Here is a 25,952-nt window from a genome sequence, read left to right as displayed (position 1 = left end):
ATCATTGATAAATAAAGAATGTTAAAGTCATTGGTGGCATCACTGATACCATCTCACAATAAAGTTAACACCGTGATTAATTTCGCGGTATTATGTATCTCAACTCAAGACGAAACATGTGCTTCAAGATCTCTAAGCGATGATCTGCCTGTCTCCAAACAAAATCCTGATCATCTCCAGAGAATTTTAGAAAGAGGCACTTCAAAAATTGAATAGTGAGGAAGCAAAGACACTGGCCATGCTGCTGGTTAAATATCAAGATGTGTTTTCACAAAGTTCAACAATCCAACTAACTGAGGGTATCACCATATAAACGCAGGTTATATATCAATCATCTTATTAGGCAACCATCGAGATGACACTCTGTGAGAAAAAAAGAAACATAAAAAGTTTTCAGTAAGATGCTACAGAGAGACGTTATCCAACCCTCGATTACTTCATTGTCATCTGCTATAGTTCCATTTTCTTAGATCGATGACTCAACTCGGGTATTGTGCGTTGAACTAGAATGCTACTATCCTATTCAAACTATTGGTGACTATCTTCATTTACAAAGTGGTGCCTATTAGTAACATGTCCTTGATCTAAGCCAGGTATCTGTCATATATGAGTATATCCAGATAATAAAGAGACGGCCGCCAGCAGTGGATTTAACCAATCAAAAAGTATGCCACTTTGCCATATAATCCTTGTACGTTTATGCTCCTCGTGGAGAACTATTGGTGAGTTCATACGCATGCAGACCAACGATGACCTTTCACAATACCCCGAAAGATTCGAAAATGTGTTTCAGTGATTGCTGAAATCAAACTTGAAACTGAAGTAGTCAACATCTGCGCACGTATACTATTTCAGAAATGTGTAAAACATTTTGGGCCATCTTGTCTCAGTAGACGGTACTAGCACCGACAAAAGTGATGCAGTGGAAGATTGACTAGTACCAAAAGACGCAAATCAGCTGCATTGGTTTGTGCTCACTTATATGAGGTTGAGGAAGGGATTTGCGAACATTTCTCGCTCTATACTAAATCTGTTAGAAAACATCCCACACTGATATGGAATAATAAATGCCAACACTCATATGATTATCTAAAACAAGCCCCGGTTTCAACTCCATTACAATCATATAAAAAAAACTGGGGTTTCCTGATATCCTGAACAATTGTGCTAGCACCAAGGCAGAAGGAACATTATTGTTTCAAGTGCAAAGATGGTGCAGAAAAGCCAAGTGCTTACATGATCAAACTTCTGACCAAACATGAACAGTCGTCGTCTTTTATAACAAAGAAGGAAGTATGTGCATTTGTATTTGCCTTGAGAACATTGTATTCATACCACAAAGGACAGAGGGTGTTGTTGAGAACGGATAATGTCTCAGTCAGTTGGGTCCGGAATACAAAGTTGCTTAGCTCCATGAGTCATCACGAACACGAGGGTAATTGTTACAAGCTTTTGGCACAATAGAACGTATCATATTATCAACCCAAAAGACTGATGGTACAACTTATTTCGTTAAAAAGGCGAATGTCATCCAAAACCTTTCACATATATTGGCTACTTCCGTATCTTCGTAAAAGTTCCTCATCTCGAGTCACTTCTCATTGAAATAAAGACTGTTTGGTCTGGATATAGTAAATCGGGCTGTTTGAGTTGTTACTAATTGCTGCTGTAAAATGGATTGTGGATAAAACAGGTTGAATATGTCCAATGGGAAATAAAACTACTGTGTAATGATGTGTTTAGCAGCAGCGCGGCTAAATGCAGAGACGTCGTTCTTTTAATCTGACTGAAAGTTGTACATGTACACACCTGCAATGTATAGAAGCCTAAATGTGTAGCTCTACCAACCTGGAAGATTCCAAAAGCTAGACTAGATCACCCCACTAGCTAAGCAAAAATGAATAATACAAGCTGGAACTATCGTAATTGGTGTTAGCTATTCATATTTCATGGGGGTTTTTTCAGTTTAAGTTTGCAAAGTGAATTCAGCTGATATTGACCACTGGTCTTCAGCTGAAAATCAAATGAGTATATCCTGGTTGCTAATACTATATAGCAGGTGTTGAACCATACAGATCCAACTGAATAAAATGCACCAAAACAGTATATTCGTTCCTGTTGATAACGAGCTGTTGTTTATAAACCCGTATAAAATCAAGTTGGTTAAGGATTTGCTGCCCGTATGAATATTTGTGATGTCAATGCTGCAGTGAATCAATATTCCAGCATCCCAGAGAGATCTTGCACCAAAACTTATTAATGAGAATACTTAATTTATCATCTTTAGGAAAGTCGTTTCAATATGTAGGCCTATCGGCTTTTTACTGGTATGTCAACTTCCGTGTTTAAACTCTGCGTCTATTTCAGCTGTGGTTATTACCCGTCCGATGACAATGAAAATGTTTACATTTATCTAATTTGTCAACATAGATAACTTACAGTCATTGTGTCATGAATCCTAATGCTCTCCTTTCTTGTTATCTAGGAAAATTATTCTGGAATTTTTCTCTGATCAGATGGTTTCTGATTATTATTCGTCTTCGCTTCGTCACTTATTCGTGTCAGTATATACTCCCTCCTTTCAGCAAGCGTCCTGTCCAGTACGTTAAGTAAGCATGGCAGTTGCGCTCGACGGGCTGAACTTATGTCGTCCGTATATACTTTACTCATTCGTTTCTACACTACGTACTTCATAATAATGATGCCACTAGTTTTTCTTTCAGGTCAATCCAGGGGCCCCGAGTGGCCGAGTGGTCTAAAGCGCTCTCCGTTACAGATCACTGCCATCTCACCTATGTCTACGTGGGTTCGAGTTTCGGATTCGGCTAATGTGGGTATGTGAGAAAGCTTGCCAGTAGTTTCTCGTGGGTCGGTGGTTCTTTCCGGGGTTTTCCCTGGTTCTTCTTGCACCATTAATACTGGCTGCCATGTATAGCCTATCGTGTGCTGAAAAATGGCGTTAAACCCTACATCAACAACAACAGGTCAGTTCAGTCTAAGCAAAAATAAATATACACTTTTTTTGCGCCGGGACAGGGAGTAAAAATAGTGTCATCATATTATTCGTACGTACTAAATATTCCATAAATAATTCTTACAAACAACTATATGTCGAATACGAAAGTAAATCTTTCTATCTTAATTTTATTCGCTGTAGCTAGTTCGTTATTCGTCATACCTATACTATTACTATATAACCATATAATTCTATACATAACCTTCTACTTCCAACCTATTAAAATCTAAATAAACTAACACATTCGTGTTCGTCAGTCCTTTTTATATTAATTTCATCGGACAAGTCGAAACGGTCCAGTTTTCAACTGCTATACCGCTGCAACACATGCAAATTTCGACTACGCAACCAATTATCAAACAAATATCAATCTAGTGACAATTCTATATCACTAAAATATCACTCTTATGCCATAAATACTATATATAAATAATATACATAAATGCTATAAATAAACATATGTCCCTATCAGCATCTAATGTGTCTTGATCGATAAAAGACAACTCTTGTCGAGCACGCAATGTAATAACACATACAGCCTTAGGACAATATAATTCTCTTATAAAATAATATAATCATAAAACTTAATCTTTCAATTCGTAGTTAACTTTGGAAACCTCTTGTTGCTCAAACTGCGACCGTTCTAATCTTCTGTCACGCTTATACGCGCTGCCAGTTCAAGAATTCCTCCAAAGGCCAATAACCCTGTCTTTCCTATAGTTGCTTTATAATTCTATACAACCATAGTCAAGCCATAGTTATCTGCCCTTTTTAGTTCTCTCCCATAAAAGCATGCGCATGACAATCCTGAAACCACTGCGCATCTTTTTTCAACCAACCTTAACTTTCGTCCACTTGTCCGTTCGTGTCTTTCCGTTCATTTCCGTTACCGTCATTCTCATCAAGCCACTCCGTCCAACTGTCCTCATCTCATAACTTTATTAACACACAATGTCGAATCATTCTAATTCGTCATTTACTTTTAATTTTAAACCCTCTAGTAAGTCCAATCCATCGTCAAAGGGAGAATGGAGAAATATGAAAGACGAAGACTTTGAAGTTAAGAGGGCTACATTGTTGCTGCGTTATGTGACAATGAGATTTAATGAGACTGTAAGCACGATGGAGAAGCAGATGCCTCAGGTTGAAGGCAATAAATTGATTTACAAGTACTTGGTGTTAGACACTTTGTACAAGCTTTTAGAATTACTTGAAGAGAAATTGTCAAAGTTGGCTAGAAATGCGCTACAGAATTTGTGTGAGAAGATAATTGAGCGTAATAGATCTACATTTTCAAGTGATTGAAGAATGTGTGGCGAAACAATTGAGAGACAGAAAGAAGAATTTGTTACTACAGATTTGGGCTAACTTTGATTTGGAATTTGACTTAACAGAAGAAGAGAAGGCAGCATTATAATGGGGTGAAGATTAGATATGAAAGGCGAGAAACGGAGTTTTACGGAGATGAGCGAAGGAGTGACGGAAACTGACGAAGTTCATGTGAGGAAAATGCTGAAGGAGAAACGATATTTGAAAAGGTCTCCAATTGAGACTGTAGAACTTTGCGTAAATGACAGTGGCCTAGTAGTGACGGAGTTAGTGACTAGAGATAATTTAAATGCAGAGATTGTAGCATGAGATGCAAAGGGTGATTGGAAAGAACAAGTGGCTGAAGATCATCAGATGGCTGTGAGTTATATGTTGTGTTTTTTTTTATTTTTATGTGGAGAGTAAATTGAGAAGTTTGTTGTGTAGCATTTGTTTGGATTGCATTAACAGGCATGAATGGAGACAGTATGTGTTGGATTCGTTTGGAGAATGTAAAGAGGAAGAGTTACAGTTAAGAGTTATGTGTTTTTACTTAAGAATTAAGAACTTGTGTTTTTAATTGAATTTTTTTAAATTTTATTGTTGTGTTGAACAAATGTTTTGAAATTTTAAATTGGATTTGTTACTGTATGGAACTTTACGAGTTGTATAGCGGAATACAGTGACATGCTGAATTAGTTAAGAATTAGACGGTTAAAGTTAAGGTTGTAAAAATGATCAGGTCTGTTGATTATTGGTATGTTAAAGCTATGAACATGGCTTTGACGGCGCCATATTAGCTTTTCTGATGGCATACGGTGAGTAGTATTGCGTGTGCCCAACGTCGTTCAAGTAAAACACGACCATATATATAAGTCCATCAGTCAAAACTAAGTAATCAGAGCGCGATTCCACAAGAGTAAAAGTATGCTCAACAAAACCTTCGAGTTTAAGGGTCACTCAAAGTACAACCATCCTGACACAATACAAATCTACCTGAAACACTTGTTAGCGACGCAAAGGTGTTTTGGAAGGACCTCCACTCAGACGATTACATTAGAGCAGTCCGCCATCTTTAAGGAATTCCTGTTTACTTGATACCGCATATAAGCTCAGTCTGAGTGGATTATGCAAGTCAGTGCTACGTGCATATGGAGGAAAGAATGGAATAAGGGACGAAAGTCTCACAAGAGTGACCATATTCAATCCATTAAATCGGTAAACTATTTTGCACCTGATTTTGAAGATCAGGAATAGAACATGAGACCCAAGACAATGCCAGGAGAGGCTTACAACCCATCCAGGCAGGATATAATAATAAGAAGAGTCCTGCATGGCATCCAAATTAGTCAGCTAAACATCCAAGCAGATTTTAAAAATTATTCTCATTTCGAACTGCTTCATAAAAACAACTAGTTTTGTCTACCTGGAACTGACGAACTAGCCGCAGAACAGGAGAGCAAACTCGCAGCGAAATCCGGGCACTGAAACCATATCCCCCATCCAAAAAAGCTTTGGAATTAACAACATAAACACTACAGAAGATAAAGATGTTTTAAATTTAATGCAGTTAGTGAGACGACAGAAAACACAAGTGATGTAAATTATTTCATAATGTAACAAACATTGCACACACACACGGTCTAGCAAGAATAATTGTTTTAGTTTTTCACGTATTGGTAAGAGTGCATGGTTTTACATATAATTATTATAATATGTAAATTTAATCGCTGTTACTGATGGAAAATTCTATCTGAGAGGTCATGACATTGAAGGTGGAAGAAAGTGTATTTTAATACCTAATTAGCTGGTTATATTTCCATAATAAGTGTGGTATGAATGACGTTTATGAAGTGTTTAATTGTGCAAAACAAATCTCGGTAAGACATGCTAAATGAAGGGTAGTGCCGACTTACATAGAAAAACGCTATTCAAAGTTAAAACCCTGCTTACCTGTCAAAGCTGTAGTGTAACGGTGTACGAAATAGAACTTGGTATTGGTTGTTTTGTTATCTTAAACCTGTATTAAAAGACCTACGTTTTGTCAACGTTTTATTTTGAAGCTGGCAGATGTCAGTATAAATACTTAATTCACGATTAAATAACTCATTTAAAACACTGTTAGAATTTCTAACGGTTGGTTACAATTTCCTGGCGACCTAACAAAACTTTCATTGGTTCGTGTGTTCCCTGACAATCGTTAAACGGACCGTTTGTGAACGACTGCAGGTTGTATAAGATAAGTGGCGTGTATATAACTGCTGGGTTATATAAGGCGCTGTTTTCAAAACCCTAGATACAACAAAATAGTTCACTTCATAATCGAGATTATACACTAATTCTGAGTAATATTGAAGCTAGAATTAATCTTGCTTAATTTACGTTTTCTCATCTGGAAATAAATATAAATCTTTTTGAAAAATTAACAAGTTCATGAAATACGTTGATTTGTTAAATGCCAATATGGTATGCCACAATCAGCTGTTGTCCATATCACCCAGTTCTATGAGAATTTCAAGTTACACAATGTTCCTTAGGCATCCAATGAATATTCGCTATAACATTTGTGTTATAGCTGCCACCAGTTGTATAGTTTCTTTGAATGAAATTCGATAGAATCCGAATGTCCTCATGATTGCAGCACCACTTAGGCAATTTTCGTTACATTGTAATTTGTTCAAAATCACAAACGCTTGCAATCTTTTACATTGTATTTTCTTCTGTTTAATTTAGATTTGCTTGAATCAGTTTCATTTTCATTTTTTAATTTCTTCTTTAACGTCTTTGTCTCCTTATTAAGTTATTCAATCGTATTATTTGTTACTGATATTTTGGATGCATTTTATGTTTCCTGCTTCTTTGGTGATCAGCATGATTTATTTTCTTCGTAAACTAATGATATGTTGTTAATGTTGTTGCCTTGTGTGGGGGGAGATTTGAGGGTGGGGGTGTTTCTCTTCGTTTGTCACATTCTATAAACTCTCTATTTTTCAAAATCTCAAAGTTGTCACTTTCCTTGGAAGCTCTCTGTATGAACTTTTATTCAAAAACCATCAAGGAGAGGTGTTATTTATCTAACTGCATAATATTGTTTCACCATTTAAACTATTCGTTATATCCTTTTCATTTCATAAGTGTATAGATTTTACCGTTCATTCTTTGGTCTTCAGAGTGCTATCATCATGAAGATGACTCGTCCACTTAAAACATGGCCTCAATATAATCTCCATTTAAGTGTTCCGGTTTGTAGAATACTGTATCATCTAAAATTAATTGCCTGCTCTTAAGTATTTGCTAAGTAAAGTTGGAAAGGCTTCCACATTCAAAATCCATTTTGTATTTTGCTACGAGTTTATGGTCCTAAACTAAAAAACAGAAAGCAGCAAAACCAACAAGTTTTGTAAAACTTAACAAATAATTTAATTCTCAAGGTTAAATAATGAAAATTAAGAGGAACTTACTTTTATTATAAATTAAATCCAAAATATTCTTAATAAATTATATCACAAGTCCAGAAGAATTGACTGTTTTGAATGAATTCCAGTTCCTGAATGTACTGATGTACCAACCGTCTTGATGTATCACAATCGCATTCCCGGAACTCATTTGAATAAAGTACAAATAATTCCAGAATAACATATTATCCCAAAGTCAATAAGCACTTTGTAACTCCAATGAATAAACGAAACAAACGAGTCCTCTCAAATTATATCTAAACACGGCATAAATACATCTGCAGACTGATTTCTAAAACAAGAAGACAGGAAATAGGATTTAGATATGAAATAATTTTTCACTTCTTCGTACTTTTATAGATCCAACGGTTCGCTACGTTGCAATAGTGTCCTACTCGATCTATATCACAAAAGTGTCCCCCTCGATCGCAATAGCTCCTACATGATATATTTCACAATAAATACCCACGTCGCAACAAAACCCACCTGAATTAATCATACGATGGGTAATTACCCCAAACTTGTAAACATGTTCATTATTAAGATCGATTTTAAAACTTGTCAAGAAGGATTAATAATAATAATAATAATAATAATAATAATAATGAGGACTTTGTATAGCGCCTAATCTTTAGAAGCTCTAAGCGCTTTACAACATTAGACAACACCTATAAGATAAAAAACATATAATATTATTACAAAAACAAACACCATGAAATTAGGAAAAAAATTAGAAAAATGGTTCATTACAATCTACTGTCATGGACCAAACGTTAAAGAATATATATATATATATATATATATATATATATATATATATATATATATATATATATATATATATATATATATATATAAAGTCCATTAAGCGTCCAAATTACTTGTTTGTCTTGATTGTCTGAAACCTCATTCTTTAGACAAATCTATGGCGTAAAACAATTTCCTTATCTTGAAAACAGGCACCGTACATATGAATATTAAACGTTATGTTTAAGACTCACTTTAATTCTCTTTTTTTTTTTTGTTCTCTACTGTTATCGAAGATCCCTGAATTCCAGATCCATGCTGGTAACTCATTGTTTTATCCATCAGGAATATGTTCCCTTGTTGATTTTTGGGGGGCTAAAATTCAAAACGGTTGATCAGTTCAATCGATTTTAAAAAGTACTTTAAAAAGTAATACAGAAAAATTTACTATGTGATGTATATACAGAATGGTTGCTAAAGTAATATACCACACTGAACATAAAGTTCTCTATATAGAACCTATCTTAGTCGTTGGGAAAATGGTGTTCCGCGCAAGGGGCCTCATAGCAAGCGAATGAAACACCTGCATGAACGTGGCTTGATAGCAAATGTTTGCTCCTATATCCAAAGAACAGTCGTTGTCAACCGAAATTTTCTTTAATGCCAAAATGCTATAGTATTTTTTCTACTCACATACTGACCACACATCACGAAACACTAATTTCGAACTTGCATGGTATGGTTTTTCTTGTTCCACATTATTTTTGACTCCACAGCAAGCGTTTCCAAGCAGAATATTAATAATTCATGCCATGAAACACAAAACGCCTACACAAACACCCAATACAAAGAAGTATTCCTATCTCAAAGTTCTAAACACGTATACTCAAAAAAATATCCAGAGAATTTCATATGTTAAGAAATTAGGATAGGTCCATTTTACAACATTAAGCCATGCTGTCATAAAGTTTCGAGACTGTTGTACATTATCACGTCTGCTTCTAGAAACTGGTTAATTACTCAAGTTATGAAATATCTTCCCAACAGTGACTCCATATATTCAACAAATATTCACTAAAATCTAACGACTACATTACCAGAGACATAAATACAAACAGCATACCCTAGGTTCATTACAAGATCTCTTCATCCAAAAGAACGCCTTCTTCGAGTAACAAAGACGATTATTTTCTCACAACGATGATATACAAACAAACTAATGTCAGTTTGTTCAGTTTTTTTTTTCAAGTAGTTTTTAAACGATACTAATTCGCTTGTGTGAATGTGTCTTTTACTTATTTTTGTAAATTATTGATTTCTTTCATTCGTCATTCATGCTAAAGACGAAACCTCTGTCATCTTTATCTTCGACAGCATGAATGTAAGTTATGACTATCTGACCAGTACAAGTACACCTCATTGAAAATAAATGTGCAACTTTTCACATCTCAATCGCAAAAGTTATTTGTGTTATATTTTATTCAAATATAACCGAAACGAACCAAACTAAATTGTGTGATAACCTTTAAAACACGGACCCAATTAAAAAATTGCTCAAGAATCAAATTCTGTTTTATCAGGGGGAAAAATAAATAATTAAGGGTATAACATAAATGTAAAGAAAACTGTTTAAACATAATACTCCTTATTTGCATTCAAGAGTTTAACCTTGAGAAAGAAAGGAAGATTGAGATTTTTTTCCTTTTTGTCACACCTTGCGGAAGAATGTCAAGCATATGTTTATCTTTAAAGAGACACACACGTACGCACGCACACACGATTTTACACGTTTCGACTCAAGACATCCTAGATGTCCCCTAATCGGTTTATTGCTCTCAGATTCTCGTATACACTAAAATAAATCCAGAAACACAACTGAGGACCTACTGTTTAAATTTGGTATATATTGTGTTCTTTGGTACTGTCATCATTGCTACGTTGTATAAGTTCTTGATTGGAAGGACACACACACGCACGCACACATTTGCACATTAGACCTTGTGACATGCTGATTCACTCTTCCGATGGATCACAAATGTGTCAGGGGAGGTAAACCTGAAGATAAAGTAAAGTGTTTGAAAGATAGTCTTTCCTTTCACGTTTAATTGGGTGGGACCATTATTTACAATATTTTCCTTGAACCATCATGCTTTCCAATAGATACAATACAGTATAACAAAAACAAACATGTATCGCTCCATTCAAAAAATATATCAATGTACTAAACTAAAAATTATATCAACATACTCCAATAAAAAATTACATAGATGTATTCCTCTAAAAACTTTCATCGATGTACTCCACTAAAAATTACTCAATGTTCTCCTCTAAAAATTACATTGATATAATCCACTAAATATTACAGCGATATACTCCAATACAAATTACATCGATGTACTCCAATAAAAGTTAAATCGACGTACTCTAATACAAATTATATCGATGTACTCCACTTTTTGCTGAATTACACATTAGTAGCTTCAGTGGCTTTATATTAATTCCATTCGACTAAGAGAGTCGCGGAGTCTCGGTGACGTGACGGACTCCTAAGACAAAGGACCGAAGTTCAAATACTGCTCAGATCAGTACTGTTTGGTTATTGTGACGTGTCTCCATAATTATGTGCCTTTAAACACCATATAAACAAAGCTTTCTTGCTTTCTGGGTATGCACAAGAATTTTCCATACAAGGTTTCATCAATATATTAAAATTATTCAAATGTGTTTATTCTCGCCAATTTGTTATTTACTTTTGAAGAAATACTGACATATCATTAAGAGAGTTTCCTCTTTGAGACGGGTCTGAAATTGAAATAACTGAACAATTATTTGCAAGATATTATTTTTATTTTAAAACATTTCGTGCATAGACCTTCAATCTCATATTCATTTTTTTGGATTCATGTTTGTTTGTTTGTTTGTTTCTTTCTTTCTTTCTTTCTTTCTTTGTTTCTTTCTTTCTTTGTTTCTTTCTTTCTTTGTTTCTTTGTTTGTTTCTTTATTTGATTTGTTTGTTTGTTTGTTTGTTTGTTTATTTATTTATTTATTTATTATTCCCGGTGTGTTTTTTACTTACATGTGTCTTTATTTATCTATACTTGGTTCTTTCTTTCTCCGTCCGCCTCTTTTTCAGTCTTTGTATGCGAGGACATAGTAAAAATATATTCGGATTTCCAATTATTGTCCTTTGAATTATGAGCAATGTCAGCTAAGCAACGGGGGTGGGGATGTATTGATTAGGAACGAGATAGTGTATTGTTATAAAATTTTCCTTGCATATCTATAGTCCCGGGTTTGATCCCTCGGAATGAGAAGTAAAAAGTTCGTGAAAGGTGTGTGATATCCTTCAGGCTTTCCAGTTCTCGAAACCTCAAAGGCCATCGGATGCCTAGACTGTGGAGAACACTTCATGAAATTTAAAACAATATAGGTAGTGTCACTTGGAGGATGGTGTGATTTCAAGTCTAAATAATGGAGTAGTCAATATTACTGGAGGAGGGACGGGGGCAGTATAAGCTAAGTAAGGCGTGACTTTAGGTCTAAATAACGGAGTGGTCAATATTTACTGGAGGAGGGACGGGGGCAGTGTAAGGTGGAGTAAAGTACGATTGTAGGTCTAAATAATGAAATGGTCAATATTTACTTGAGATGGGGTAGGGGCAGTGTAGATTGTACTAAAGTGTTTTCTTTCAAACATAAAAATATTATCAAACAATATTCAGATTTGAATTTTATTATACAACTTTTGTTATACAAAAATAAATCTATCACGAAACTGTTGACAGTAGGATGTTATTAATTGTATCCAATAATATACATCGTGGTTATTCACCTCAATACTCAATGCATCACTTATTCCATCTCATGCATGCTCTCTCCCAATCGATCGATCGATAAATCTCTCTCGATAAATCTCTCTCTTACTGTCTCTCTCGAGATAAATCTCTCGCACACATTCTCTCTCTCTCTCTCTCTCTCTCTCTCTCTCTCTACATGAATTCATGTGCATAAAGTTATCTTCTAACAATTCTAATAATCACACATAAAGACAGAATTTCATGAAACGAATAAAACTACATGAAACTTGGCATAACATTCAAACTTCCGTTTTTGACTCCGGTGAAAGGAAGCTTTTGTTATAACTCAGCGTGATTAAAACACATCAAAAAATAACATCTGACAATCATTATTTAACTTTTAAAAACTTTATAGTTGATAATGTACTGTACTATACCTTAGGAATAAAAATTCGTTCAGCATATATCTAATCTTTTGAAACTCCTAATGAAGTACTATGCAACCTTGCGCTGCAATAAACCAAATGTCAATAGTTCAGATACAAGCAGACTCCAACTTAGTGATGATACTTTAAGCTAAACTCAGCCCATGAATTAGCGAGTATGTACAAAGGAATGATGAATGATAACAAAAGAATGTCGGAATGTTGTTGAGTAGATTAGAATTAAGTGATATTTCCTCGTACAAGGCACTTCCGTGGTTTGCATAGCTGATATATCCATGGATCGTAATAATTAATACACATGCGTCTGACCGCACACGCGGCAAACGGTGGCATTTGGTTGAAAACGAATACTGGAGGTAAACTGGTCTCTTTGGATCATTAATTTTCCGCTATAAAGAATACGAATTAATACCTTCTCATACAAGGTTCTATTCATACATAATTTATTCTTGATGCCAATTAAAAATGTCAATTCGGACATACAAATGCTAAATTTAGAACAACTGTGCCGACTTCATTTGGAGGATTAGGTAAGACTCTAATAACGCGTCACATAAGATTTAAATACGACAAAATTAAAGTAAATGTGTTCATATCGTATTTCATCGACACGTACAAGACTCATTACGAAAGAGAGGAGACATCTACTCCCATACAATAAAAAAACAAATGTAACCATCTTCACTTCTTTGAAGTCATATACCAAAATTAAATGCATTTTACAAAGGTTTTATTTTGGGATGACAGTTGAAATGGCATAGTTGTTTGTTTCTTAATAAATGTTTAACAACCGCCAGTGTTATCATTTATAATAGACTATCATATAAAAAAATCCTCAAACTAGGCCCAAAGAAATCTCATAAAAATAACAAATCCAGTCATGAATTTCCTTTAACTGTTTTAGTATCGACGCGTTGTGTAATACGCAAGTAACGTTTTTTATGTTATATCGTAGAATTGTTGTAATTCAAACTTATCAAAAAGGAACACTAGCGTCACTTGCGCCTCTTTTTATAACACTGTGGAACAAGTATCGCTTTTCATGTCACACTGTGGTACCAGTATCGCTTTGTGTATAACAAATCACGACTAGCGCCACGACCCCACATTCGATCCCTGTTACACGATTCTTTATAACATAGCAAAAACAGTTTATAACCTAGACCGTTATTGGTGTGCTAGGATATACTATTATAAATCGCTCGAAAAACTGCTGAAACTGTTCCACGCTTGAACGGGAATTTATTCAGTCCTTCAGGCGTATTTGCAAGAATGGCACAAGATGTGGAGACCATTTCCCAAATGATTTTAGTTCAATAGAGCAGTTTTTGAGGTTTTCACTGTAGTATTCCAACCGGATGATTTTTCACCAAATTTAAAGCACAGTTTCTTGGGATAACCTTTGTCTTTTGGTAGGTCGGCAAAGTAGCCCTCTTTCCGTGAATATCTGAAGAACAAAAATATAACTATACTAATAGTACATGAGTGGCAACTATTACATCGAAAAGGACTTCAATACTGTCATTTTATAATACAGAGAGACAGACAGACAAACCATGCGATAAGTCTGTCCTAATCTAGGTAAGGTTTAACATTTAATGAGAAACAAAAACTAATGACGAGTAGTTTGTAAAGGATTACAAGTTCAGGCACTAAAACATGTACACATACACTCCATTCAAACACTCCACTGAAACATGTACACAGACACACTCAGCTAATACATTTACACATACACTTCATGCAACACAGACAATCCAAAAAATATGTATATGTACACATAACACTCTACTAAAACATTTACACAGACACTCCATATGTACAATGAAAATCAAAAAAATGTACATGTACACATACACTCTACTAAACCATGTACACATACACACCACCCAAACATGTACACAATTACGGCACTAGAATATTTATACATACAATCCACTAAAACATGTGAACATACACTTTACCCAAACATGTACACATATATCCCGCCCAAACATGCAAACATACACTCCACTAAAATATGTACACATGCACTTCACTAAGAAATGTACATCTACACACACTAAAACATGTACACATACACTCCACCCAAACATGTTAATATATATTCACCCACACTTGCAAACATATACTCCACCCAAACATGTAAACATACACTCCACCAAATATGTAGGCATACACTCCACCCAAACATGCACACACACACTCCACCCAAACATGCAAACATACACTCCACCCAAACATGTACACACACACTCCACCCAAACATGTAAACATACACTCCACCAAATATGAAAGCACACACTCCACCCAAACATGCACACACACTCCACCTAAACATGCAAACATACACTCCACCCAAACATGTACACACACACACCACCCAAACATGTACACACACTCCACCCAAACATGTACACACACACACACTCCACCCAAATATGCAAACATACACTCCACCTAAACATGCAAGCATGCAAGCATCTGCACATCAACTTCCCCCAACATGTAAACATATACTCCACTAAAGTATGTACACAAACACTCCATTAAAATAGTAAACAAACACTAAATCTAAAACAAGTACACCGCCCAAACTTGTAAACATGTACTCCGCTAAAATATGAACACAAAAACTGCTCTAAAACATGAACACGTACTTTCCTCCTAACTTATGAACATGTACTCTACAAAAATATGTACACAAACTCTCAAATGAAACGTATACACATACACTCAGCTAAAGCGGGCACACATAAACTCCACTAAAATATGTACACAAACACTCCACGAAAATATCTATTCATACACTCAACTAAGACATGTACACATACACTCAACTAAGACATGTACACATACACTCAACTAAGACATGTACACATATGTGAGAAAGCCTGCCAATAGCTTTTCGTGGGTTGGTGGTTCTTTCCGGGGGTTTTCCTGGGTTCTTCCTCCACCATTAATACTGGCCGCCATGTATAGTCTATCGTGTGCTGAAAAATGGCGTTAAACCCTACAACAACATACATACATACATACATACATACATGTTTTAGTGGAATTTTTTGTATACATGTTTTGGTATAGTACATGTTTACAAGTTCGGGTAGGGTGTATGTTGCTGTTGTTGTTGTTGTTGTTGTTGTTGCTGTAGGGTTTAACAAGATAGGTTATACATGACGGCCAGTATTAATGGTGGAGGAATAACCCGGAAAAACCCCCGGAAAGAACCACCAACCCACGAAAAGCTATTGGCAGGCTTTCTCACATATCCACATTGGCCGAATCTGTGACTCGAACCCACGCAGACAGAGGTGAGATGGCAGTGATCCGTAACGGAGAGCGCTTTAGACCACTCGACCACTCGGGGTCCCTGTATGCATGTGTGTGTGTGTGTGTGTGTGTGTGTGTGTGTATGCGGGTAAAGGAGAGGAACATACGCTAAAAATGGTACAATTTCAGGAAAACACTCATTTCCATCTCCTATGCATTTGATCACTTGTTGACTAAGAAATTACTACGCTTGTGTTTATGTGCTAACCTATTTATTTGTCAAAACTGTTGACACTATGTTGTTGTTGCGGGGTTTAACGCCATTTTTCAGCACAAGATAGGCTATACATGGCGGCCAGTATTAATGGTGGGGGAAGAACCCGGGAAAACCCCGGAAAGAACCACCGACCCACGAGAAGCTACTAGCAAGCTTTCTCATGTATCCACACTGGCCGAATCCGAGACTCGAACCCACGCAGACAGAGGTGAGATGGCAGTGATCCGTAACAGAGAGCGCTTTAGACCACTCGGCCACTCGGGGCCCCGTTAACACTATAATATTACTACTATTTGACACAATGAAATTACTATGCTTGGGCGTGCGCGCGCGCAAGTGTGTGTGTGTGTGTGTGTGTGTTAGTTAACCTGGGGTTTTTTTTATTTGTTACTCTGACATACTACAAGAATAAAAAGTACTGGCCATTTTTTGTTATGAATCATATTTCTATTTATAGGCGTATCGTGACTCATTATTTACACATAATGCCACTGATTGGCGTAATGCATGCACCTTAATTATGCAATGGCAGGGTGTATCCTGTATGGAACGGAAGTGCTTTACCTGGCTGTAGCTTCAATTAATTAACAAACTAACTACCGGCTCCGGTAGGTAAAATTGAAACTTGATTAGTACATGTAGTGGCGTCACTTGGGTTGGTATCACCCAGTGCGGTAACTCGTTGTGTCACCCCCATGAACATCCTTCCTGCACGAACATTCAGAACTGTTATAGACAGTCATGTGCGGTAACTCATGGTGTCACCCCCATGGACCTCCCTCCTGCACAAAAATTCAAAATTTTTATAGACAGTCATTTCTTGTGTCACCCGGTGCGGTCCGCACTCTCCGCACCCCCCTTAGTGACGCCACTGAGTACATGTAACTACACAGGTAAATGAACAAGTATGCAAAATATTGACAACTGCGTTCAGTAAATATGGTGTTTGTTCGCCCTTCGTGACTATGACCTACATATACTTTACTCTCACTGCACTAAAAGACCGGTTTCAGCAAATAGTGTGGTTTTTACGGCTATGTCATGCGCAATCCATGTCGTGCCCAATCAAGTAAGTCTTCCTTAAATAAATGTTGAAGCTTATCAACAGAAACTACGTGGATAGTTGAACAAACATGCAAAGTAGTTGCATAATTTTTCAGTGAAAGTGTTCCCATTTGTAGTAATATTTTCGGATATTTTTACGAAACACAAGTACGTTTCATTTTATCATCGATGAAATAAACCCAACACATCAACAGACTGGTAAATAAAGTTCTTAAAATTTTCAACAGTAATGACGTAGGCAATATAACAAATATGTAAAAATTTTAATGTTTTTTTAAAGAAATTTGTCTAGGTATTAAACAATTTTATTGCATCAACATTTCATTCACCAGTTTTGGTTTCGTAACGCTTGTTTTAAATACCTATTTTCATTTTAGCAGATTTTTCCGAAATGATATTATAGGATTATCAAATTATATTTTTTATACCCTGCGACCCCAAACTTTGTATCTTGTTTTTCCTCACTCTCCTTCCTTTCAGTATGTTCGTTTCCAATAAAGGTACCTACAATAGTCAAATCGTATAACTTTTCCGAGATGGCTAAGAAAATGATTGAATTATTCCATTTGGCTAATATTTCCCTTTCTGCCCATTGCAAAATATAACATGTTTTATGATTACACAAAATATCAAGCTTAACGACCTAATACGGGCTAGTATACGTTTTTAGTGAGAACCTAAAACAATGGATATATCTAAACACTAACATGTTATTTAATGATGAGTTACCTCCCTTAGTCTATATGTATCTTCTTCGCATGCCTCATTTCAACGGGTCTAAAAAAGGTATATGCATAGTTAAACAAGATTGTGTTCTTTTCAGTTCGGCTTAAGAATAATTCATTGTTGACAGAATTTGTCTGATTTGAGGAAAATATCGTCTCTTTTTTATTGCTATTTTAATGATAAAGCTTCGATTCCATCTGTCCTGTTCTTATAAAGATCCCCTGAGTTTATGTTTCGATTTGACTTCCTGATATCGAGCTTTATTTTTCAGAGGAGAGGAACACGGAAGAAAATTCGATTAACAGGTTATGCCCTTCAGAATGAAGTATTTGAATAAGCGAATGAGTCATTAGTTGGAAAAGCTACCTGCCTTAATATGCTGTGTACATGGTTTTGCAATTTACGTGTTATGTCACGGCTACCTTGCTAACAAAACTACCGAACTCTTCACATTTTATCCCGGTATTTCTCCGGCTTTCGTCCATTTCTTTTCTTGTTAGTGACTGTATTCATTTCAAACATAATCTGATGCCAACAGGTGCAAAACAGATAAACCTGATTCTCTCTAAAATACCTTGGACTTCACTATTTATCGGAAAGCTGACTTCCTAACCAAATATATATCGATTGGAACAAAAACCGAATCGAAACCCTTTCGCTACTTGAAATGTGGAGGGGAGTGTATTATGCTGTGCTAGATACTTAACTCTGGAGGTTGCATTTTCAACGAATCCTTACTTAAAATTCCATCATATGACAAGTTTGTGGAATTTTGTAAACTTCGTTATTTTTTAAGTTGTCATTGTTTATATTGAGAGATACAGACAGGGAGGGAAACGGGAGATTAGAGACTGAGGGGCCTAACTATTGGTATTCAGATACAAACTATGGTGTTGTTACCATCACAATAGCAACTTTCAAAACAGGAAGCTGTTTTCACCAAATGACACGAACAGTCAGGCAAGATGCTATGTACCGGCTGCAGTAGTTCATGATCTCGTTTAACAATGACACGAACAATCAGGCAAGATGCTATGTACCGGCTGTAGTAATTCATGATCTCGTCTATTAATAGCTTTTACATGTGAAAAGCATGACATCGTTACAAAAGATAGGATATTGTATTTTCATAACGATGATAAAGTTAAAACTTATCGTCTGTACTCGCTTTTAAATCGAGTCAAACTGCAGACAACAAAGATCCTGCTTTGTTCTACTGATTACTCCAAAAATATGTACAGACCCAGATCTGCCGACGCATTATGCGGTAGCAGATCAGGGTCTGTGCAGTTAGCAGTTAGATTCGTCTTATAAGCAAGTAATGACGGTATTCACAGGAACGAATAAGAGAGGCATGTTGAAGTTTCTGAGACCTTGCCGTTAAAACCATGTACTATTCATACTATATTTATTCTTCTAGCGTATTTTTTTTGGGGGGGGGGGGCAGGAAAGTGCGGCTAATAATGTGTTTTTAATGAGATTTTGAACACAAAACACATTGTAGAGTATGTAAAACTATTCATTCATAAACAAAATACTGAACAATGAATTGATTCTTACCAAAGTGATTTCTCCCAATACGAACATTTCGGAATGTTGGCTGGAGAAAAACTTGCATTTTCGACAGTGAAAAAGAAAAACAATACACGAAGAAACTTTCTCACAACTCAAGAAGAAGAAGAAGAAGAAGAAGGAGAAGAAAAGATGTAGAAACAACTTATAAATCTGATTATATATAATGTCATCTTGTTTTCTACATTTTCGGGAACACAACTTAACATACTGCTTGCCTTAAACAAGTCTGATAATCAGTTTTCTTAAATTAATTATTATTAATTAATAATGTTACCATTAATTTTATATGCAAATTATTTCATACCTATTTCATTTTACATGGGTCTCATATCGAATCCATTGTATAAAGGATTCAATATAATACTTTTTTTAAAATATAATCATTTAATTCCTTGAAAAGCAAGTTATAAGTGAATGTGTGTGTGTGTGTGTGTGTGTGTGTGTGTGTTTTACTAATAAATTCTTACTGGAAAAAGGGGGCAGGTGAAGCGAACTACTTTCAACGAGATATATGTCGAAATAAAATTACATTTTAACTGCTCTTAATTTTTTTGACAAGTACGACAATCAACAAAGCCCAAGAGCCATAAGCAAAACTAAGTATGTGCACGTGGAATGGAGTTTTTGAAATAACACTGGAACACATCCATCACTCTTGTTTTTCATTGTATTTCATTGTACAATATAATTTTTTGACTGGTTCTGTGTTTTAGAAAGGATTTGTACATGGTGCTCATGAACACAACTTGATGAAGAGGGAACCAGAAAGCTATTCAAAAGAAGACCAGAAAGCTAGAAAGATAATTATATATATATATATTCTACCTCTCTGGTCTTCTTTTGATTAGCTATTATTCAGCATACTTTTTCTTTTATATCCTGATATCGAGATTATTTTATTTTTTTCTTTAAACTTTTATATTATTTAATTCCATTTCTATGTTTCTATAATTTTCTTTGAATTCTATTCAATTTAGCTTGGTTTCATTTCAACAATAGCAACATCTGTTTAAGATAAGTCCAAGTGTTGATTGTAATCTATAGTGAACGTAGCATCAGACAAATTTATTTATTTTTAACTTTGGTCAAAATTTAATTTTAAAATAGTGAATATTATAAAAAGATCAAAAATTCTTTGTAACCAATTTTTTCCTCTCAAAAACTAAGAAATTAAAAAAAAAACTGAAAGCTTACCTAATCGACCGGCTCATTTTCTCATATGTCATGGCGGTCCGGTTCTTTTTCTTTTGTCCCCATAATTTAGCCACATCTTCAGATCGGACAACCCGGAAAATACCCTCTGCTTCGTTTTCCCATCGGATAAGTGAAGGACAGCACTGTGGATCATTAAGGAGATCCCGGATAAACTCCCACAAATGATAAACACGTGAAACTGCAAAGACAGAATACATTTTTGTTGTTGTTTGTTTGTATAACGACGTTATCAAAGCGACAAAAATTTGTAAGGCCAAAGGTGCTGGCAAAACAAAATTTCAACTGAAATAAATAAATTACATTGAGATTTCTCCAATATAATATAATTTAATTAGATACACCGGATATAAATAAAAATATATACAACACAATAGTGGATGAAATAAAGGTAATCCATATCCAAATTAAGTTTAAATTTAATCCAAATTTAATCTAACTCCAAAATAAAGTTAACCCAAATTTTCTATTTACAACAGTTTTGCACAAACTTAGTTTTCTTCAAAATTCATGATAAAAATCAGTAATTTTGCCTGAAGTGTGCCAGTAAGGTAAAACAAAGATTTATTAAAAATGAAAAAACATTTTATTATTTGAAAGAATAAAATCTGTTGGTATAATCCAACAAAGAAGTTTTTCTGAAGGGGCAATAACAACCTGTAAAATCAAATATCAGTAACTTATTAGTATATTTATTTATAGAAACATATTATGAAATGGCTGATCAGATAGAATTAAAATAAAATAGTAACATCTTTATGACCGTGGCAAAATGTAAAGAGTTTTCATTCTTCAACAGTTATATTTATTCATACATGACATGAATATGTTATCAAGCCTATACTGTGTAGATTAAAACCGAGACAGACGTGGTTAAGAGACGGAAAGACTAACAGTTACAAACAAGCATATATTAGCACAGACACTCAGAGATAACAGGTAGAAGACAGTCAGAAAGACAAAAATAAGTGTTACCTTGCCCCTTCTTTCTGCCCGGCCTTTTCCGCTCAGATTTTCCTGAACTACTTCCTTCCGAGTCGCCATCATTAGAATAACTCTTTTCACTTCCACTGTCATCCGTCAGTTCTAATTTTGGAATGTTATTGCAGTTCTGTGGTGGAATATCTTGGCAATTCAATGTGTTGGATTCTATGGATGGCACTTGATTTTCTGGGACAAATTCACGTATCAAGTTCACAGGCTCTGTTTGAACAGTATCAGGGTATGCAAAGGTTCTCTCCACCCTCACGGGAGCCGTAGGAATCAGATTCTCTGCAGAGTAATCCGCCTTCACCGGAGGAAGTGAAGATAGTATACTTTCACCAAGATTGGCGACGGTTTCATTCCCGCTCTCTGAAAAAATATACATCGGTGTCTGTGTAACCTTATTATCAAATTTCTTCCAAAATACAATAATGTAAATTACGAAAACAGGTTTAAAAAATTACAAACACTCGTCATTATTTGAAATAGGAAAATTACTGCTAATATTATGTTACGAAAACATGACAAATAATCACAATCTCTGCAAAAGAAAAATACTGAAGACTTTCCCATAGTAAATTATCGCAAACGTAGTTCATATACTAAAAGGCAAGAATGTAAACATATGTTCACCACGTGTTGTCATCATCTGTAGGGAAGAACGGTTCACTTCACACTAAATATTTCCCTGCAGCTAAATTTTTTCGTATCCAAGATATGAAATACAAATAGTATCAGCGTATCTTTAGACTTAAAGTCAATAAAAGAAAGATTAAAACAAAGTGTGAATCACAACAACAAAAATAACCATCTTGTAAATATGGAATAACATTCACAGGCATAAATGACCTTCTAATGTAAACGCTAGATCCATTTCCTACATGTTAACTGAGGATATTTTTAACTCCGCTATGAAAGTTTGAGACTTGGCTACCATAAACTATACCAAGTTTTTCTTTAAATCAAAATCAAAACTTCAAAACCGAGAATAATACGAACTTTTATATGATAAGTCCAGAGCAATCATGTTATCCTGGTGCGATTTATCCAACATTACAACAAATGGCTAAACTTATCAAACACAGGGCCAATGAAACAGGAAGCAAAATCGCACGCAAAGAGGAGGCCAGAACAGGGGATGTTATTACTCCAATTTCTTCCAGGTAAACAAACCCTTTACAATCCAGCGTGGGGTGATATATTTTAAAGGCTATATTGTTCTGTATTTTGCGCAAATCAATGACACGTTTAACGCATGTATTATCAATTAAGGATTTCATAATTCCCATTTTGTTGCATGTTCACGTTTCTTCAATAAAATTATTACTAATAATAATACGAATGAAAAATAACGACATTAATAAAAGTCGGAGGTCCTTAGCAACTATTTTGAATAATATTACGTCATACAGCAGCTTTATGACAAAAAAAGAATAGTTCAAACAGTAACGAGGGAAGACGTCCAAAGTGACCCTCCATAGCTAATACCAATTCATACTTCTCCACCATTTCTTAAACATCAATATACAACACTTATAAAGTTACATTCTTCACGCAAATCTCCGAACAATCAAATCAGTCAAATGAATCAATGTAGAATAGGAAATTCCGCTTCGGGATCAATTTGGTGCCAGACACAAGGACTGGCCCACTGGTGGAGCTTTCCTATCCAACACTGATGCATAATGAAAGAATATTATTTTCTCAAATTTTTGCCTAAATCTGACACTTGATTTTATGTGTTTCTACTCTCAGAGTGTAAACAAAAAAAAAAAAAGAACTGAAGGAAGCCACGGAGCGTTTGCCAGTTTGTGTGCGCTATGATAAGATGCTGATAACAGAAGAAAAGTCACGTGGTGAAAACAAGTTCTCACCGGCATTCTAAACAAGAAAACCCAATCATACACATGTAATATAACGTCAGAGATTCATAACCACAATGTGAATAAAATTTATCGTGTAATTTTATGTGCTGAAGCTGAAACAGTTGTTGTGCTTTACATGTAATCTGCAGATGACAATCTTTCACGAAGCATCCTTTTTTCAAACACATTTTTTGCTAAATGATGTACATGACATAATTTTACATGTTTTGTCACTGTTCGGCACTAACATGGGACACCTTCATCCGCATGCCTAAACAAAACATAAGGCTATACACAATCACTCCATCTTAAATTGTACGCCTCGGATGTTGGTAACGATTGGAATAAATGCCAAGTATATACACTAACACCCCATTTTTCGGCTAAAGTGCTAAGAATCAACATAATACACTGTTGTGGGATAAAGAAACCACACCTGAGGGTCGGATTATCGTAATCCACACCATAAGCCTATGGTGGATTATAGTTTCTCATTTCTGTATCATATTTAATTAGATCGGATGTAACTGCAATGGACACCATTCCGGTCAAAGGCAAGTTTCTAATCCGTATTGAACAAGTGGAAAAAAGTGTTATGTTCTTATATATGTACGCCGTACGAATATTTTTTTTATCCCACCTTTTCTTTTAAGGCGCAATACGGCCAATTGATAATTTATACGTACAGACTCACTAGGAGTGCAAAACGGCGTGCAAGGGACAGCAGTAAGAGATAAAAAAAAATTCCGTGCAGTATTTTAACACAAGTTTCTTCCTTTCTCGTGCATGATATTAATTTCCTGTATCGTCATGTTCGCACAAATGTATTGTGCAGATGATTACGAAGCAATGTTACATTCGGTCTATGCGAATGTAGACTGGCTTATTTACATATTTAAAAACCACACTCTTTATGATCAATACACTCAGCTTTAAGTTTTCCTCCGATTCTAATTACCCGTTCTTGCTCTCGAAAGCTGACGCAAACCGCAGATATTTCCGCAAATTGCGGAAAGTTTCGTTTCTGGTGTGCAATTTAGAAAGGTATTTGGATGTTTGCACGTTTTTCTTTTATAGAAAATGTTGATAACATCGCAAAAATTATTGTTTGCTGATGTTCAAAAGTCAATATCATGTGTTAATCCCATCGATATGGATAATTTGCATGCATACTTTTTCCAGTATGAAAAATATCTCATAAATATTTTAAAAGTTTGCAAACTCAAAATTCGGCTAATCACGGAGTCACAAGGTTTGAGCAGATAGTATTTTTAAAATAAAATTTTTAAAAAAATAGACAATGTTCCAGCGATTTTCAAAAACCGATCATTTCTATTTAGACATTATAGGATTGTAGACTGCATCCAAGATTTACTGACCTCCAAAACTAACGACATTGATAATATGCAACTTTCATACGTTTCGATGGGTTTTTCTTGTTGTTGTTGTTTGTCTGTTAGTGTTTTTTTAATTTTTAAAACCGATCACTGCCTTTTATGCAGTATGGATTGAAGATTACATTAAAGATTTATTTACCGCCACAATTGAAGAGAGTGACAACGTGCAAAAACTAAGAACCAGCTAAACTGAAGATCTGACAAAGAAATTGCTTCAATGAGCGTGGGAAATTTTTTACCTATGTCAAAAAAATGTCAACACATTTTTGACGAAGAAGTTTACTTTTTTTGAAATTACAATCAAGACATATTTTAATGACCTCAGAAAAGTCATCACAGAAAAAGTGAACTGTAATGGGGCCAAATAAACTATTAAGTGAAATATTTTGGGGGTGCGCGAACTATATAATGTGAACTATTCTGCAAGACAAAGAACACGCATACATGTGCGCCATGCTAGTTAGCCGTAAGGATAATATCCAAAATCGGATAGTAAATCGCCAGATAGCACAGGTACTTGCTTAGCGGCGATGGTGCAAAGTGATGAATTAATTACATGCACCCCATGCTACCACTTATTTATTCAAAAGGACGCGACACACGTTGCTAGAACTTCTTGTATACCCAACTGAAGTACAATAAATACTGTCTAATTCTGAACAGCTATGCAAATAAAACTGCAAGTTTTGAAAGAACTATCAAAGCGATAATACCAAACAAAATGTTGGTTAAAATAAAAGTTACTCTTCGTTTTCTTCAAGGTTGTTAGGGATACAAATATTGATTCCATAAATGTAAAACCGCTCTCA

The 25,952-nt window shown here is 35.3% G+C and overlaps 1 protein-coding gene across 4 annotated transcripts in view; it reads right to left on the bottom strand.

Annotated features, from left to right (window-relative positions):
- Window positions 1-12,243: 12,243 nt before the first annotated feature.
- LOC149785087 (uncharacterized) overlaps window positions 12,244-25,952 on the bottom strand; it is a 117,709-nt gene continuing 104,000 nt past the window's right edge. For 3 of the 4 annotated variants that reach the window (XM_089978831.1, XM_089978833.1, XM_089978832.1), the window contains exons 5-7: window positions 21,873-22,250; window positions 20,880-21,078; window positions 12,244-14,216 (exon numbers count right to left, since the gene is read on the bottom strand). In XM_089978831.1, the coding sequence (XP_089834957.1) occupies window positions 14,078-14,216; window positions 20,880-21,078; window positions 21,873-22,250 (716 nt within the window). In that variant the 3' untranslated portion in view covers window positions 12,244-14,077. Of the gene's footprint in view, window positions 14,217-16,883; window positions 17,102-20,879; window positions 21,079-21,872; window positions 22,251-25,952 lie in introns of all 4 variants that reach the window. The other variant, XR_016425361.1, reaches the window with a different exon arrangement.

The sequence above is a fragment of the Sinohyriopsis cumingii genome, chromosome 13 (assembly GCF_028554795.1).
Source record: "Sinohyriopsis cumingii isolate HCF-2022 chromosome 13, ASM2855479v2, whole genome shotgun sequence".
NCBI classification, from domain to species: Eukaryota; Metazoa; Mollusca; class Bivalvia; order Unionida; family Unionidae; genus Sinohyriopsis; species Sinohyriopsis cumingii.
The sequence above is the reverse complement of the archived record's forward strand: the minus strand, read 5'-3'. Positions and strand labels throughout refer to the sequence as shown.